The sequence below is a fragment of the Spinacia oleracea genome, chromosome 1 (assembly GCF_020520425.1).
Source record: "Spinacia oleracea cultivar Varoflay chromosome 1, BTI_SOV_V1, whole genome shotgun sequence".
Taxonomy (NCBI): domain Eukaryota; kingdom Viridiplantae; phylum Streptophyta; class Magnoliopsida; order Caryophyllales; family Amaranthaceae; genus Spinacia; species Spinacia oleracea.
Genome location: NC_079487.1, coordinates 133,721,633 through 133,737,897, shown reverse-complemented (window position 1 = coordinate 133,737,897; position 16,265 = coordinate 133,721,633). Strand labels below are relative to the sequence as shown.

General features: G+C 33.6%; 2 protein-coding genes across 4 annotated transcripts; both read left to right on the top strand.

Annotated features, from left to right (window-relative positions):
* The first annotated feature begins 52 nt into the window (after positions 1–52).
* Positions 53–7,247, top strand: LOC110793289 (uncharacterized). Of its 3 annotated transcripts, XM_056829816.1 has the most exons (15): positions 53–442; positions 1,050–1,211; positions 1,686–1,797; positions 1,895–1,999; positions 3,380–3,490; positions 4,075–4,158; positions 4,256–4,371; positions 4,463–4,564; positions 4,646–4,759; positions 4,857–4,913; positions 5,021–5,087; positions 5,845–5,898; positions 5,999–6,073; positions 6,183–6,218; positions 6,878–7,247. In XM_056829816.1, the coding sequence occupies exons 2-15, from the start codon at positions 1,177–1,179 to the stop codon at positions 6,971–6,973; spliced, it is 1,164 nt and encodes a 387-aa protein (XP_056685794.1). In that variant the 5' UTR covers positions 53–442; positions 1,050–1,176; the 3' UTR covers positions 6,974–7,247. The 3 variants fall into 3 exon arrangements, with proteins under 3 accessions (XP_056685794.1, XP_021853858.1, XP_021853852.1); XM_021998166.2 differs by lacking the exon at positions 1,050–1,211 and having other exon boundaries at positions 54–442; XM_021998160.2 differs by lacking the exons at positions 53–442; positions 1,050–1,211 and adding an exon at positions 520–657.
* Positions 7,248–8,321: 1,074 nt separating this feature from the next.
* Positions 8,322–12,631, top strand: LOC110792721 (uncharacterized). Its single transcript, XM_056829805.1, has 13 exons — positions 8,322–8,481; positions 8,579–8,683; positions 10,413–10,523; positions 10,632–10,715; positions 10,795–10,910; positions 11,004–11,105; positions 11,200–11,313; positions 11,411–11,467; positions 11,585–11,651; positions 11,829–11,882; positions 11,989–12,063; positions 12,139–12,174; positions 12,272–12,631. Exons 1-13 carry the CDS (start codon positions 8,371–8,373, stop codon positions 12,365–12,367), a joined length of 1,128 nt encoding a protein of 375 aa, XP_056685783.1. The 5' UTR covers positions 8,322–8,370; the 3' UTR covers positions 12,368–12,631.
* Positions 12,632–16,265: the final 3,634 nt, after the last annotated feature.

The following is a 16,265-nucleotide window of genomic DNA, read 5'->3' as shown; positions in this document are numbered from 1 at the left end:
CTTTTAAAAAAACAAAAGTTGGTACCATATATTTGCGCGCTGTGTCCCTTATGAAATTTCCAAACTTGCAAATAGAATTTGAAAACACAACAAAGAATAATCAAAACCCAAAAAAGAAAGTTCTCTCTTTCTATATCTCTCCAAGAATAGAGAGAAATTCCACGAAATTGTTGCCTTCAAATCACGAGAGAATTAAACACCTCAAATCAAATTAACATTGTGAGAAAAGAAATCCCCAGAAAAAAAAAATTAAAAAAAATTAAAGCCCTTTCTCAACAGAAATCTTCTGTTGAGAAGGGTGCTAAATCTTGTTTAATTCGATTTATTTCCGAAGTGGGTGTTGTTTTCTCGTGATTTTATCACTACCCACATAATTAATCTCCCGCATTTTCCCTGGAAAAAAAGAAAAAGATTTCAGTTTGTGAATTCAAATTATTTTGAGGTGCGTTTTTCATGATAAATAATTGAAGTTACTTTTTTATGGTAATATATAGTATTAGTTGTTGTTACAGTTTAGAACTCTAATTAATCACGGAAACTCCAATATTTCTTTGTTTTCTGGAAAACAAAACTTTCGTTCTAGGTTGTCTGAGTATAAATTTGCATTAATTAGTGAAAATTAAATAGTGCTTCAATGAAGAGAAGACTGATTGTCGGGTAACTTATTTTATACGTTTTCCTGATTTTATTTTGATATTTTGGTATGTTTTTCTGCTAATATATAGTTGTTGTTACAGTTTACTTATATTAATTTTTGGGATATGGGAAATTTATTCATATTTTTAATTTAGTAACAAGGGTTTTTGGTCAAAAGGGTAATGGTTAACTTAGTTTCTGGGTTACTTGCCAAAATTTCAGATTCATGATCACACGATAGCTTGTTAATGGTGTTGCTTGTTTAATACTTGGTAGAAAAATTAAAGCTTTAAAAAGCACATGGCTAAAAAAATTTGTCTTTATCTTTCATAAGATTGATTTGCTTCTACTTGTATAAATTGATAGGTCTTGTACTCCATGCTCATAGTTTTGTTTGGTCCTTTGCTTCATAGGTAGTGCGTTTTTTGCAATATTTCATGGTCCGTTTTTCGTTCGTTTGGCTCCATTGAAATTGAGTATTGAAGGGTAGAAGATTGTTGAGATTACTTTGGTGATTTAGTACCTGAAATTGTTGTTTGTATGTCACATAGTGGCCGCGATTTTTGGCTTCCAAGGTAGAATGCATGAATTGATGCTTATTAGTTGTTAATTTGTTATGTACTTTCTTATGCTCTTTTTCTTTTACATATATAACACTTTTGCTTTGTGTTCTTTGTTCTTTGTTCTTTGTTCATACTTCAATCTGTATATTTGCCTTTCTTTTGTTGCTTTTATGGGTATTTTCAAAGCTTATGTTCTTAATTAGAATCAATCTTTCTAATTAATATTTCGTTTCTTAATAGAATCATATCTTTCTAATTAATGTTTCCTTTTGTCTTTGATCTTCTGATCTTTTCTTTATGGTAACATATCACTGAACATTCTTCCTTGAACTGTGATTAAAAAGGCCTTATTTGTCTTTGCTTGGATTACTAATACTCAATTACAGGATCGTAAAAAAGAATTAGAAAGATGAGAAACCTTGGTAAAAAATCTCAAACTTTCAAAAAAATATGTTTTTTAATTTTGAACCTTGTTGGGTGGTGCAGAATGGGGAGCAGAAAACCGAATGACTCTTTGCGGCTTATTTTGACAACTTCCATTGGAATTATTATTGGATTTATAGTTGGTGTTTATATTTCACTCTTTTCAGTTTCTAAGGTATGCAATTCTATTTAATTTCCCAATCATAAAATATATTTTACATTTTTTGGTTTGATTTCAGTATTATTCATTCCAATCCATCTGAAAAATACAGATAAATCCAGTCATGAACTGCCTTCCTTTGGCAATTCGGCCCTTTTCTGTACAACAACTGAGCGATGGTGTTCAACAAAACCAAGTGTTAAATGATACAACAAAGGTAACTTTTATGTCATTGCTTATAATTTGATACAAATTTTATTATTTTACATGTTAAGCCTGAGAAATCAGGGATGAGGATAGGAGAGTTGCTTTGATAGTTTATCATTGTGTTCTCTTTTTTTTTGGGTAAGCAAGTTTAGATATATATTTCAATTCCCAAACATCTTTTTACAACTCAAAGGGGAGAGGGCACCATGAGTCCATGAACCATCTAGGATGGACCCTGGTACAAAAACCCAAACCACAAAACCAAAACCTAGGCATAGAGCTGTAAAAAACTGACCCGACAAATAATCAACCTGATCGAACCCGACCTGCACCCGGATGATAAAATGACCCGACCTGACCCGAGACCCGAGATGACCAGACCCGACTCGAGTAACCGTTTTGACAGCTCTAGGCATACTAGCCTAAAAAAGACCTAATTACATCAAAAGAATACATCATTTAAAAATGTTATTAAACCAAATTCTATCTTGAGAGCTAATCCTAGGATTAGCACTATATTATCTATACTTGACATCTCCTTTTAGTTTCTTTATGAAACTGTCTATGCACACTAATTTTTGGTGGCAGTAAACTTCATTTCTGGCCTGCCACAGTTGGTAAATCAGAGCTACAAAACATGTTCTATAAACCCCTTTTCTGAATTTGGAGCAGTTTCCATTTCTCAAGCCTCTGATTAAACCTTTGATACTGACAAATGATATCCCAGGCTACAGAACCAGGGACATTGCAAGCTGCTTTTCCATGCCACAAGTAGGCTCTACAAATAACATTCGTAGATTTTAAAACTGTTTTGGGAAGAACCATTTATCATTGTGTTCTTGAGCCCAATATACTTGGATGCTAAGAAGAACCATTTATCATTGTGTTCTTGCTTTCTTGTGATTGATGATTTTGGTTTGATTTAATTCCTTAAAGGTTGCCATTCCCATTATCCCGTGTTTTAGATGGTTGATGATTGTAAGTTTTATTTCTGATAAGCAATTCAATTTTTCCTGCTTACTTTCTGCAAGAAAAATTTGTGTTCAAGCATATATTACACTTATCATCTGCTTGAACCTCTAAATTAGTGAATGATGCTGTTTTATCTCCATTAATCTACTTTGTTTGTCCAATAATCACAATTGTCTATTGTACAAGTAATATTTCCTGTTACACGGTGTTTTACAGAAACCAAATTCATCCGTGTTAAACTGCTATTTAGGCAGTATGACACGGATGAATTCTTCATATTGATACTGACAAATTCTTCCGTATAATTTACTTGTGTTTATTGCTTTTAGGCATTTTCATTCTGGTGTATGAAACTGGTCTTTTACAGTTGTTATTACTTGAGATAATTAACTGAAAGATTTTTGTTATTGATCATCAGATACCAAAATGGATCCAAACAAATCCCAGAGGAGCAGAGAGACTACCGCCAGGGATAGTTGCGTCTACATCTGACCTCTATCTCCGTAGACTATGGGGTCTTCCTAGTGAGGTATGTCAACATGCTTACTACTTGCTTGACAAATGATGTTTAATTTGCTTCTCACATACACTTTTTGATTAATGGATTCTGAGTGATGTTCTGAAGGCAAAGTAAGAAACATGAGTGTATTTTCAACTTCAAAGATCTCCTGATAATATAATTCTTCAATTCACCTGGTCCATGCCTAAAACAAAGTTAACAACTTGTTTCTCATTTATTTTGGCATGTTTATTATGATTATTATGAAGAAAACATCAAATTGGTGTAGTTGATATATATTGTGCTTGAATAATGTGATTTTAAGTCACAATTCAATTTTAAAACATAGAGCTACCATGATTAAAAAATGGTTACTATATCTAAAACATTTGGTGTTATAGTCACTATATGAACAATAAATGTCACTATGTACGTAAAATGGGTATTAGAGAAAAAATATTGGTTGGTTTTGGTCCACACTAATATTATTGTGGACCAGGGTCCACGCAAGAATAATCCCTCCTGATATATCACGTAATCAGCACAAAGATTGATGTGTTTTTTCCTAGACAGTTGAATTTTGATTCTAATGTTGGTTCAAATTGGCTTTGCAGGATTTGAAAAGCAAACCTAAGTATCTTGTAACCTTCACAGTTGGTATAGATATGAGAGAAAATATTGACAAAGCAGTTAAAAAGGTTTCCTTCTAACCTTCAAGTCCTTCACCTTTCCTAGCATATCATTAACTTCATCGTTGTAGTGATTTTATGTTCTTTTTTTTTTATGGTTGCACAGTTCTCAGACAACTTCACCATTCTGCTCTTCCATTACGATGGTAAGACAACTGAGTGGGATCAATTTGAGTGGTCAAAACGCGCTATCCATGTTAGTGCTCGAAAACAGACGAAATGGTTAGTAGTTCTTTACTTTTTTCACAAGGCTGTGGTTTACTGATTCAGATTATGTTTCATATCCTAATCCTTTTTCATTGTATGGTAAAAGGTGGTATGCGAAACGGTTTCTACATCCTGACATTGTAGCACCATATGATTACATCTTTATCTGGGATGAAGATTTGGGTGTCGAGAATTTTGATTCTGAAAAGTTAGCACTCTTTCTGTATTCAAATGTCTTGAGCTATTTACTTGGTTAAATTTCCATCATTTAAATTTGGTTAATGTGCAGATACGTTGAATTGGTTAAGAAACACGGTTTGGAGATTTCGCAACCTGGTGTAGATCCTAAGAGTCCATTTACATGGCAGATGACAAGGAAAAGACATGACAGTGAAGTTCACAAGTAATAACTATATGAGATAGTTTACCAAAATTCGGTCTTTCTTTGATAATTAACCGAAAATTGAGTTCTTGGTTGTTTCTTGGGTGCACTTTTGCAGGGAAACAGAAGAGAAACCAGGCTGGTGCAAAGACCCACATCTACCCCCTTGTGCCGCGTAAGTAAACTGATTAGTATGGTTTAGGAGCAATTTCTATTTCTAAACCCGATTTTGTTTTGAAAATACATTTGCACAATAGGGGTAACTGATCTTAATATATACAGATTTGTAGAGATTATGGCACCAGTGTTCTCTCGAGAAGCATGGCGTTGTGTTTGGCATATGCTTCAGGTATACAATACTGTCTAAATTCATGGTTGTGGAGGAAAACTAACTTAGTTGATAAAGTTTTTAAGGGTAAATCCCAACAATGTTTAACATAATCGCAGATTTTCATGTGCGATTATGTTAAAATGTTGATTGTGACAGATTTGGGTTGGTCATTCTCATTTCCCTCCGTGGGCCGAGCCAGGCCCACTCTACATCGTGTCGGGCTGGACCAGGCTGAAAAGTTCAAAACAGGGCCCAAACCCACAGGTTGTCGTGCCTAAGCCTAATTTTACTAAATTTAGCTTGCCTAAGTGTGTAGGGGTAAATAAAAAGATTTAGGATCGATTCATATTTGCATAACTAGGTGCATTAATTTTCGCCATGTTAGAGCATCCCCAATGGTTTTAGCTAGGGACTAGCTTGAAATTTATAAAAGTTTCAAGCTAATAGCTAGACCATTGGAGTGAAAATAATAAATTAGCTTGGCTAAGCAAATTAGCTTAAACAAGCTAATTTGCTTGGCAACTAGCTTCCAAAATTTCCAAATAATAAATTGACAAGTGGAACAAGTGGGACCAATTTAAACAACAAGCTAGTTGCTAGCCATTGGAGCACAAATTAGCTAGACAATGAAATAGCTTGAAATCTTATGTGGCATAACAAGCTAATTGTCAAATTAGCTTACCATTGTAGATGCTCTTAGGAATATGGGCATAATTCTTCTTATTCTTAACTGCATGCTCTAATTCTAGACTATGTTTGATCAATAAAATTGCAGAATGACTTGGTTCATGGATGGGGCATCGACTTTGCCCTCAGAAAATGTGTAGAGGTTTGTGGCTCAATCTTTGAATACACCAAATGTGTCTTCAGAAAACACTTAATATTTGTGTTTACTAAAATTCTTTGTTTTGCTAATGCAATAAAAACAGCCTGCATACGAGAAAATAGGAGTTGTAGATGCTCAATGGATTGTTCATAAACGTGTTCCATCACTCGGTAACCAGGTAAATTTTCTTCAAGTATAAGAATTCTCTCTTCCTTTTGCTGTTGCATTTTCTGTTTCATTTCCTCTGAATAAAAGTTACTGATACTGTCAAATGTGGTTTATGTCAGGGCGAATCAGCAGACGGGGTTTCTCCTTGGCAAGGGGTATGTAAATTGTTTGTTCTTCGTGAATTCTGTTAAATATGAAGGATAAATTGTTTTTTTACCACCTATTAAAACCGAATAATTACTTTTTACCACCTAAAAACTAAAACTTGTATTTTACTACCTTAAAGGAATTAAAAGTTATTTTTTACCACCTAAAAACGGAAAAGTAGATGAAAAGGTTATGTGGGGCCCACTAATTTGATTTCCCTCCAAATTTTTACACACTCTCTCCCGATTTTCTTTTCTCCTTTTACCTTCCTTTCTTTAGTGCCATTGAATTTTCAATTTCGTGAATTAATGGGAGGAAAGATTATGTGAATTCATGGAAAAGAAAGAAGCAGGGGAAGAGAAAATAGTTATATACGAAGTACATGAAATTGTGGAAGATGAGAAAATATCAGACACATTACCGTTATTATGGCCTCTTACATAACAGTTTCATCTATTTATCCATTCTCATGTGGTAAAAAACAAGTTTTAATTTTTTTAGGTGGTAAATGCAAGTTTTAGTTTTTTCAGGTGGTAAAAAACAAATTTTCAATTATTTTAGGTGGTAAAAAACAATTTGCCCAAATATGCACGGAACCCTAAGTTTTTAATCTTTATCTAGTGATTTCTTATTGGTGTTGAAGTGTTGCTGATCCTTATTATCGCAGGTTCGGAAAAGATGTGAAAGGGAATGGAAGATGTTCGAGAGCCGGCTTAACAATGCCGAAAAGGCACAACAGAAGGAAATCGAAAGCTCCACATAAGTCCCGGTACACCGGTAAATGGCGAAATTTTGTGCAGGAGTTGCTATTAAGCAAAAGGAAATTTGTAGGGAAAATGATAGAAACATAAGATATAGTTGTACCAAATTGTAGGTCTATACTGGTGATAACAGGCAACAATTTTGTCCATAGGGCTCTGGTATTTTTGAGGGGTTGACAATGTTCTTTGTCAAATGTGTATAAATAAACAATTTTTAAGGGGGAGATATGTAATTTATACTTGCATAGTTATAAATTTACATGACATTTTTTAAAAGATTGGTGTAAAACCTATGTGGCTAGGACTGTCTTTGCACTCTTTTCTCTTTGGAGAAATTATTCAAATTACAAAGAAAATCACATCTGAATAAGAATACATCAAGAGTTCGAGAGTGGAGACCGAGATAGATAATTTAAGAAAAAAAAAATACTCCGTAGAGTTTAATTTTGTATAAACCACTACTGATTTCAGTTCAACTTAACTTTTTACATACTATCTCCGTTTCCAAAAGTTATTTTAAGGAACGGAGGTAGAACAATTTGATAATGTAATAATACAGTAAATCAGTGAGACATTACAAAGCTAGCCAAAAAGGCGAAAAATGATCGGTTGAATACAAAAATGTCACTTAATAAGTTTTAACATTATCTATAATTTTTTATAGTTTGCCAACTAGTAGGGGTTAACGTAATACAAGAACTCCATGATCGCAAAAACAAGATGTCATAAGTCCACAATCAATTAACAAGAGGCTTAGTTTACTTAAAACTCCATGCCAATCAAATTTGTGTTAAGTAAAACTCCATGTCAATCAAATTGGGTTAAGTAAGGGTCTGTTCACCTCACCTTAAAAGAAAAGAAAAAAAAATCCAAGTCTAATAAGTTATGATAAATCACTTAGTAATTATAATTTCAATAAGTTTCAATCGGAATATTTTTACTATCAATGCAATATTTTTACTATGAAAATATGAAGATTTCCTACCTTTTTTTGGAAACATGTATAATAGTTTATATAAGTTAAATATTTTAGTTTCCAGTTTAAATCATGACACATAAGCATGTCAGGTCATCATTGTGACATGGCTTAAAGGTTGCGACCTTTATCATTTTCGTTATGGAAATTTTTAAAGCTTATGTTCTTAATAGAATCAATATTTCTAATGTTTCCTTTTGTCTGTCTAAATGTATGATTTTCTGATCTTTTCTTTATGGTAACATATCACTGAAGATTCTTCCTTGAACTGTAATTAAAAAGGCCTTCTCTGTCTTTGCTTGGATTAATACACAATTAATCAGGATAGTAAATAGAATTAGAAAAATGAGAAACCTTGGTAAAAGACCTCAAACTTTCAAAAAAAATTGTTGTTTAATTTTGAACCTTGCTGGGTGGTGCAGAATGAGGAGCAGAAAACCGAATGATTCTTTGCGACTTATTTTGACAACTTTCATTGGAATTATTATTGGATTTATAGTTGGTGTTTGTATTTCACTCTTTTCAGTTTCTAAGGTATGCAATTCTATTTAATTTCCCAATCATAAAATATATTTTACATTTTCTGGTTTGATTTCAGTATTATTCATTCCAATCCATCTCAAAAATACAGATAAATCCAGTCATGAACTGCCTTCCTTTGGCAATTCGGCCCTTTTCTGTACAACAACTGAGCGATGGTGTTAAACAAAATCAAGTGTTAAATGATACAACAAAGGTAACTTTTTCTGTTCTTTATCATTACATGTTTGAAAGCTGTAATTATAATTTGATAAAATTATATTATTAACATGAAGTTTCTGACTCCAAAGCATATTTTTCATTGCTTATAATTTGATAGAATTTTATTATTTTACATGTTAAGTTTTAGAATCAAAGGAGGTTGGTTAAAGTGGAAAAGCGCAACGGGATTACTATGTGATCCAGGCATGCCCCAAAGATTAAAGGGAAAATTCTACCGCACGGCAATTTGACCGACGTTGTTATACGGCACGGAATGTTGGGCAGTGAAACAATGCCACGTGCATAAGATGAATGTGGCAGAGATGCGCATGTTACGTTGGATGTGTGGGCATACAAGAAAGGATCGTTTGAGGAATTAGATTTTTAGGAAGAAAGTAGGGATTGTACCGATTGAGTTTAAGATGACGGGAAATCGTTTAAGATGGTTTGGGTATGTAAGCAGAAGATCAAGTGATGTCCCAGTTAGGAGGCTAGAAGGGTGGCAAAGTGATAGAATTGCAAGGGGTAGGGGAAGACCTAAGAAAACTTGGAGGAAGGTGATTGAGCACGATATGAGCCTATATGGGATTGAAGAGAATATGGCGTTGGATATGACAAAGTAGAGGGAGACAATATACGTTGATGACTTCATTTGACTTATACATCTTCCTTTTTGACTCTCTTACTTTCACTTGCGTGTTTTTTAAAAAATAAATTATTTTAGTTTATTTATTAAAATGCTAGTATGAAATGTGCTTATTTTACTTATATTTATTTTAAACTTTATTTATTTTATTATCCCCTATAATATTTCCCACTCCTTTCTGATTTGATTTGTCACAATGACGATCTCTTAAGACGATTCATGTTAGCCGACCCCAAATCATTTTGGAACTAAGATTTTGTTGTTGTTGTACATGTTAAGTTCTAAGAAAATCAGAGATGAGGATAGGAGTTTGCTTTAATAGTTTGTAATTGTGTTCTTGCTCTCTTGTGATTGATGATTTTGGTTGGATATAATTCCTTAGGTACGTTTGGTTCACAAACTGGTATGGGTTGGAATCAGGAATGATATCAAGGTGGTATGGTTTTGGAACTTGATTCTTAATACCATATGTTTGGTTCAAATTGGGGATGAGTTTTTTCTTTTTGTTTGATACGTGGAGTAAAGGTATGAGCGATACCCACCTCCCCCTCTAGATTTCTAAACCCCATACCTTTTGGGTTTGAGGTATAGGTTTAAAACTCTTAGAATTTCCAACCAAACACATGGTATGGGTTTAGATTATTCTAAACCCATACTTCATACCTAAAATCCCCAAACCAAACACCCCGTTAAAGTTTTATGTCTGATAAGAAAAATTCATATTCAAGCATATATTTTGGTGCCGGAGGAACACTTATCATCTCCTTGAACTTCTATATTAGTGAAGAATTCTGTTTTATCTCCATTAATCTACTTTGTTTGTCCAATAATCACAATTTTCTATTGTACAAGTAATATTTCCTGTTACACAGCGTTTTACAGAAACAAAATTCATTCGTGCCATACATTGCGGACAAATTCTTCATACTGATACTGACAAATTCTTCTGTATAATTTGCTTTCTGTTTATTGCTTTTAGGCATTTTCGTTCTGGTATATGAAAATGGTCTTTTAAAGGTCTTATTACTTGAGATAATTAACTAAAACATTTTTGTTATGAATTTTCATTGAGTATCAGATACCAAAATGGATCCAATCACATCCCAGAGGAGCAGAGAGACTACCGCCAGGGATAGTTGCATCTACATCTGACCTCTATCTCCGTAGACTATGGGGTCTTCCTAGTGAGGTATGTGTGAACATGCTTAAACAACTTATAAAAATTGCAAAGATTTATGTGTATTTTCCTGGACATTTGAATTTTGTTTAAAAATGCTGGTTCAAAATGGCTTTGCAGGATCTGAAAAGCAAACCTAAGTATCTTGTAACCTTCACAGTTGGTATAGATATGAGGGAAAACATTGACAAAGCCGTTAAAAAGGTTTTCTTCTACCACTTTCTAGCCCTTTTAACTTCATCGTTGTAGTGATTTTTATGTTCTTTTTTCTATGGTTGCACAGTTCTCAGAAAACTTCACTATTCTGCTCTTCCATTACGATGGTAAGACAACTGAGTGGGATCAATTTGAGTGGTCAAAACGCGCCATCCATGTTAGTGCCCGAAAACAGGCGAAATGGTCAGTAGTTCTGTATTTTTTTACAAGGCTGTGGTTTACTGATTCAGATTATGTATCATATCATACTAATCCTTTTTCATTGTGTGGTAAAAGGTGGTATGCAAAACGGTTTCTACATCCTGACATTGTAGCACCATATGATTACATCTTTATCTGGGATGAAGATTTGGGAGTTGAGAATTTTGATTCTGAAAAGTTAGCACTCTTTATGTATCATAATATACTATAATGTCTTGAGCTGTTTACTGTGTGTGTAGCTTTCATCATTTAAACTTGGTTAAATTTCCAGATACGTTGAATTGGTTAAGAAACACGGTTTGGAGATTTCGCAACCTGGTGTTGATCCTAAGAGTCCATTTACATGGCCGATAACAAGGAAAAAAAATGACAGTGAAGTTCACAAGTACTCACAGCAATCTTTTTTGGCCACAAAATTCGGTCTTTCTATGACAATTTACCAAAGATTGACTCTCTGGTTGTTTTTCGGGTGCACTTTACAGGGAAACAGAGGAGAAACCAGAATGGTGCAAAGACCCACATCTACCCCCTTGTGCCGCGTAAGTAAACTGATTAGTATTGTTAAGGAACAATTTCTATTTCTTCAAAACCCGATTTTGTTTTGAAAATACATTTGCACAATAGGGGTAACTGAATACTGATCTTAATAAATACAGATTTGTAGAGATTATGGCACCAGTGTTTTCTCGAGAAGCATGGCGTTGCGTTTGGCATATGCTTCAGGTATTCATAATTGTGGAGGCTAATTAACTTAGTTAGTAAAGACTTTAGGGGTGATTCCCAAGATTTAGGATCAAATCATGTCTGTATTACTGAAAAACAACTACTGCATAACTAGGTGCATTAATTTTCGCTATGTGTTTAAGTACATGGACATAATTCTTCTTAAAAACATTGCAGAATGACTTGGTCCATGGATGGGGCATCGACTTTGCCCTTCGAAATTGTGTAGAGGTTATTGGCTCAATCTTTCAATACACCAAATGTATACTTCATATTGTTTTGTGTGATTTTACTGATTTACAATGTCTTTGTTGTTTTGCTTACGCTTAAAAAACAGCCTGCATACGAGAAAATAGGAGTTGTAGATTCTCAATGGATTTTTCATAAACGTGTTCCATCACTCGGTAACCAGGTAAATTTTCTTCCTTTTCTGTTTCATTTCCTTTGAATAAAAGTTACTGATACTGTCAAATGTGGTTTATATCAGGGCGAATCAGCAGACGGGGTTTCTCCTTGGCAAGGGGTATGTAAACTGTTTGTCCTTTGTAAATTCTGTTAAATATGAACCCTAAGTTTTTAATCTGTATATAGTGATTTAAGTCCTTATTTACCGGTTGCAGGTGAAGAAAAGATGTGAAACAGAATTGAAGATGTTTAAGAGCCGGATTCACAATGCCGAGAAGGCACATCAGAAGGAAATCGGAAGCTCCACATAAGTCCCGGTAAATGGCGAAATTTTGTGGAGGAGTTGCTATTAAGCAAAGGAAATTTATAGGGCAAATGATTGAAACATAAGATATAGTTGTACGGTTGTACCAAATTGTAGGTCTATATTGGTGATAACAGGCAACAATTTTGTCCATAGGGCTCTGGTATTTTTGAGGGGTTGACAATGTTCTTTGTCAAATGTGTATAATTAAACAATTTTTAAGGGGAGATATGTAATTTTTACTTGCATAGTTATACATTTACATGACATTCTTTAAGGATTGGTTTAAAACCTATGTGGCACTCTTTGCACTTTGGAGAAATTATTCAAAATTACAAAGAAAATCACATTTGAATAAGAATACATCAAGAGTTCAAGAGTGGAGATCGAGACAGAGAAAGAGGTAAATAGACTTATCATGTGGGATTATGTTAAATTGGTTAATTGTGACGGATTTGGGTTGGTCATTCTCATTTGTTGTACCATATTTTGGTGAGTTCTGATTTCGCTCGGCTTTATTTTGATTTTTATCCGATCTTGACGACCATGTGAGAGATATTCCCTGATTCATTATTTGTATGATTGCATCTTTTTGTGTTTTACTATTAGCGACCTTGATAGTTTAAGTGTCATATATTTGCTATGTTCTCTTTCATTTTAGTAAGATAAGAAATCATTTGGCAACGCTGATTGTATGAGGCGTACACCTTAAATTTCTTACATACGAAATACAAAGTATATGAGAAATAAAATGTGCGCGTAATCCACCAAACACATCGGACCCACTCAACCCGCAAAACCCACCAGGACCCATCATGTTTGTGTCCATTTTTCCCGACACAACCCGAAACTCGACCCATCCTAAGTTAACTGAGGCGGATTGTGTGTGAAGTATCTCCGACCCACGACCCACCCATGATCCACCCAACCCGCCACATCCGCCGTCTCTAGGTGCATCCCATCTCTACTCTCTCTACATAGGATCACAAATATCTTAGCACTTATCTTTCACTATTTCTTTGTTTCTTTTCACTTTTTGAACTTTTTGATCGATTTGATATCTGGGGTGTAACTTTTTATTCCAGAAATTGAGCATTTCATATTTTAAAAGGATGACATGTTGGCATATTTCCCATCTTGCTCACATTTACACGGTTTTATAAAATGTCATTGTTGTTTTCTTAGCTCTAGGCCCTGTTCGGCAAAAGTAGCGGTAGCGGGTAGCAGGTAGCGGTTCAGTAGCGGGTAGCGGTCAATAGTAGCGGGTAACGGTTAGCTGTCAAAGGTAGCGGGTAACTGATATGAGTGTTCGGTAAAAGTAGCGGTTGATATTATAAAATAAAATAAAAGGTGAAATATTATTTAAAACTTTATTATAAATTTGTCAAACACTACCCGCTACCTTAAACGCTACTAATTTTAACGTTTGATAAAAGCTACTCAACCGCTACCTCTACCGCTAACCGCTACCTAAATCGCTACCTCGCCAAACACTTACAAATTTTACAAGTAGCGTCTTGACTCGGCCAAAACGCTACCCGCTACCTCAAAAGCTACCGCCGAACACGCCCCTAGTCTAAGCTAACTTAAGAAAAATACTCCATAGAATTTAATTTTGAATAAATTATCATCGAGTTAAGGTGATATAATTTAATAATTTACGATTTTACACAATTAGATCGATCAGGCTCCAAAAATATTCTAAATAAAACAAAATAGTAAGTAATTTGTAAATAATCTAAATTGAACGATTTGTTTCCTTTATCTCTTTCTCTTTAGGAGAACAATTTTTAGGTGAGACACTACAAAGCAAGCCAAAAAGGCGAAAAATGATCCGTTGAATAGAAAAATGTCACCACCTTAATAAGTTTTAACATTATCTATAATTTTTGATATTTTGCCAACTTATAGGGGTTGACGTAATACAAGAGCTCCATTAAAAACAAGATGTCATAAGTCCACAATCAATTAACAAGAGGCTAATTAATTTACTTAAAACTCCATGTCAATCTAATTGTGTTAAGGAAGGGTATGTTCTCTTAACCTTTAAAGAAAAGAGAAAAAACAAAAACAAATCAAAGTCTAATAAGTTCTGATAAATTACAATTAGGTGTTATAATGTCAATAAGTCTCAATTAGGTCTTATAAGTTTAATCTCCCAAATTTACTACTACCTTCGCTTATCTTTACACTTTCCGTTTTAATCTGTTTTTATAATGTTCTTTATATTTTGTTTTTTGGACATAAAAATTTTCTATCCTATTCCTCTTACCCCAAAACCATTTACACAAATTTTCACTCATTTATCTTACTTTATTCATTTTTTTCTTACGCCCACGCTCCCTTTTACATATCTATCTTACTTTATCCATAGTTTATTATATTCACTCACCTTTTTACACACTCTTCCTTTTTTATCTTAATATTTGCTCAAATAGTAACTGTAAAAACCATTAATAAACGGATTTAGTATCTTGTAATTAGGTCTAATATGAATCAATAAGTTCCAATCAGATTGATTAGACATTTTCAATAAACTCAGTTCAGATAAATTCAGATTTCGTCCGATAAAAAGGAAATACACAAATACACAACTCACGAGTCTATTGAAAGCCAAGTTGCAAAATCAACGAGCTGAATCAAGGGTTGGCTTAAAACAACCGACTTAAACACTAAACCCATCAAAATGATGCCGATTGAAAAGAGAGCATCCCCACCACCACCACCAACAAATAAAGTTTGTCAAAAAAGTCTATGAAAACCTACAATTTATCTTTTATTAAAATACAACAAAATAAAACAAATAGTTATATTGTATAATTTCATGATTTCTACAATTTCATAACCACACATTGAAGATAAACTTTCACATTTTTTTGTTCTAGAACAACTTTTAAAAATAAAAATTATCTCTATAAAAGTTTAATGCAAAAAAAACTTTTTGAATTTTACAAAAGTTAAAAAGAAATTTTATAAAATGGGTCATTTTCTTAAGCAATTAATTCAATTTAAACACATCAAAAGCAAATTACTTGTTATATTGATCAAAATGGGCACCCACAATGAAAAACAATTATATGGGCTTTGTGTACCATTGAAACTTCCTTGTTGCCTACTACAACGACGGCCCACACGTAAGCAACCTAAGCATACGCGTAAATCTTGGGCTTTTTTTTATTTACATTTACATACAATCAACAAAATCATTTAAGATCTTGTTCATATGATGAGACAAGTTAAATAAAATAAGGTATTTTAAAGGCAAATTTGCCAAAAAGGACCTTTTATAACTCAAATTTTGCGAGAAAGGACCTTATATAATTTTTTTTGTGATAACACACCTTAAATTATTATTTTTTGCGAGAAAGGACCTAAGGGAAGTTTCCGGCATTGATTGAGCTTTTCCGGTCATTGACTTGCACGTGAGCAGCACGTGTGGCTTACGTTGGCTAAAGACATAGATTTTCCCGAGTCTTGAATTTTCAAACTTGACTTTATTTCGATTTTTTTTTCAACTTTATGTTTTAAAGCTTAGAATTTTGGAGGAAAATTGGGTGTGATTAGCAAAATAAAGTCACACGTGCTTCTCACGTGCAAGTCAATGGCCGAAAAAGCTCAGTCAATGCCGGAAATTTACTTTTGGTTGTCTTTCGCAAAAAAAATTACATTAAGGTGTGATTTCACAAAAAAAAAATTATATAAGGTCCTTTCTCGCAAAAAAATTTACGTTAAGGTGTGATTTCACAAAAAAAATTATATAAGGTCCTTTCTCGCAAAATTTGGGTTATAAAAGGTCTTTTTTAACAAATTGGCCTATTTTAAAATAATTTTGTACAAAAACAGATTTATGTTAAAATAAATTGATTTAACTCAAAATAAATAAGTTTTTTCAGATGAAATAAGAC

Excerpts from the sequence above, each read along its gene's own strand:
- LOC110792721 (XM_056829805.1), top strand. The coding sequence starts at position 8,371 with ATGAGGAGCAGAAAACCGAATGATTCTTTGCGACTTATTTTGACAACT. Across the intron at positions 8,482-8,578 it reads CACTCTTTTCAGTTTCTAAG|ATAAATCCAGTCATGAACTG; the intron begins GTATGCAATTCT and ends TCAAAAATACAG. Across the intron at positions 11,468-11,584 it reads CATCTACCCCCTTGTGCCGC|ATTTGTAGAGATTATGGCAC; the intron begins GTAAGTAAACTG and ends TAATAAATACAG.
- LOC110793289 (XM_056829816.1), top strand. The coding sequence starts at position 1,177 with ATGTCACATAGTGGCCGCGATTTTTGGCTTCCAAG. Across the intron at positions 4,914-5,020 it reads CATCTACCCCCTTGTGCCGC|ATTTGTAGAGATTATGGCAC; the intron begins GTAAGTAAACTG and ends TAATATATACAG. Across the intron at positions 6,219-6,877 it reads GGGTTTCTCCTTGGCAAGGG|GTTCGGAAAAGATGTGAAAG; the intron begins GTATGTAAATTG and ends TTATTATCGCAG.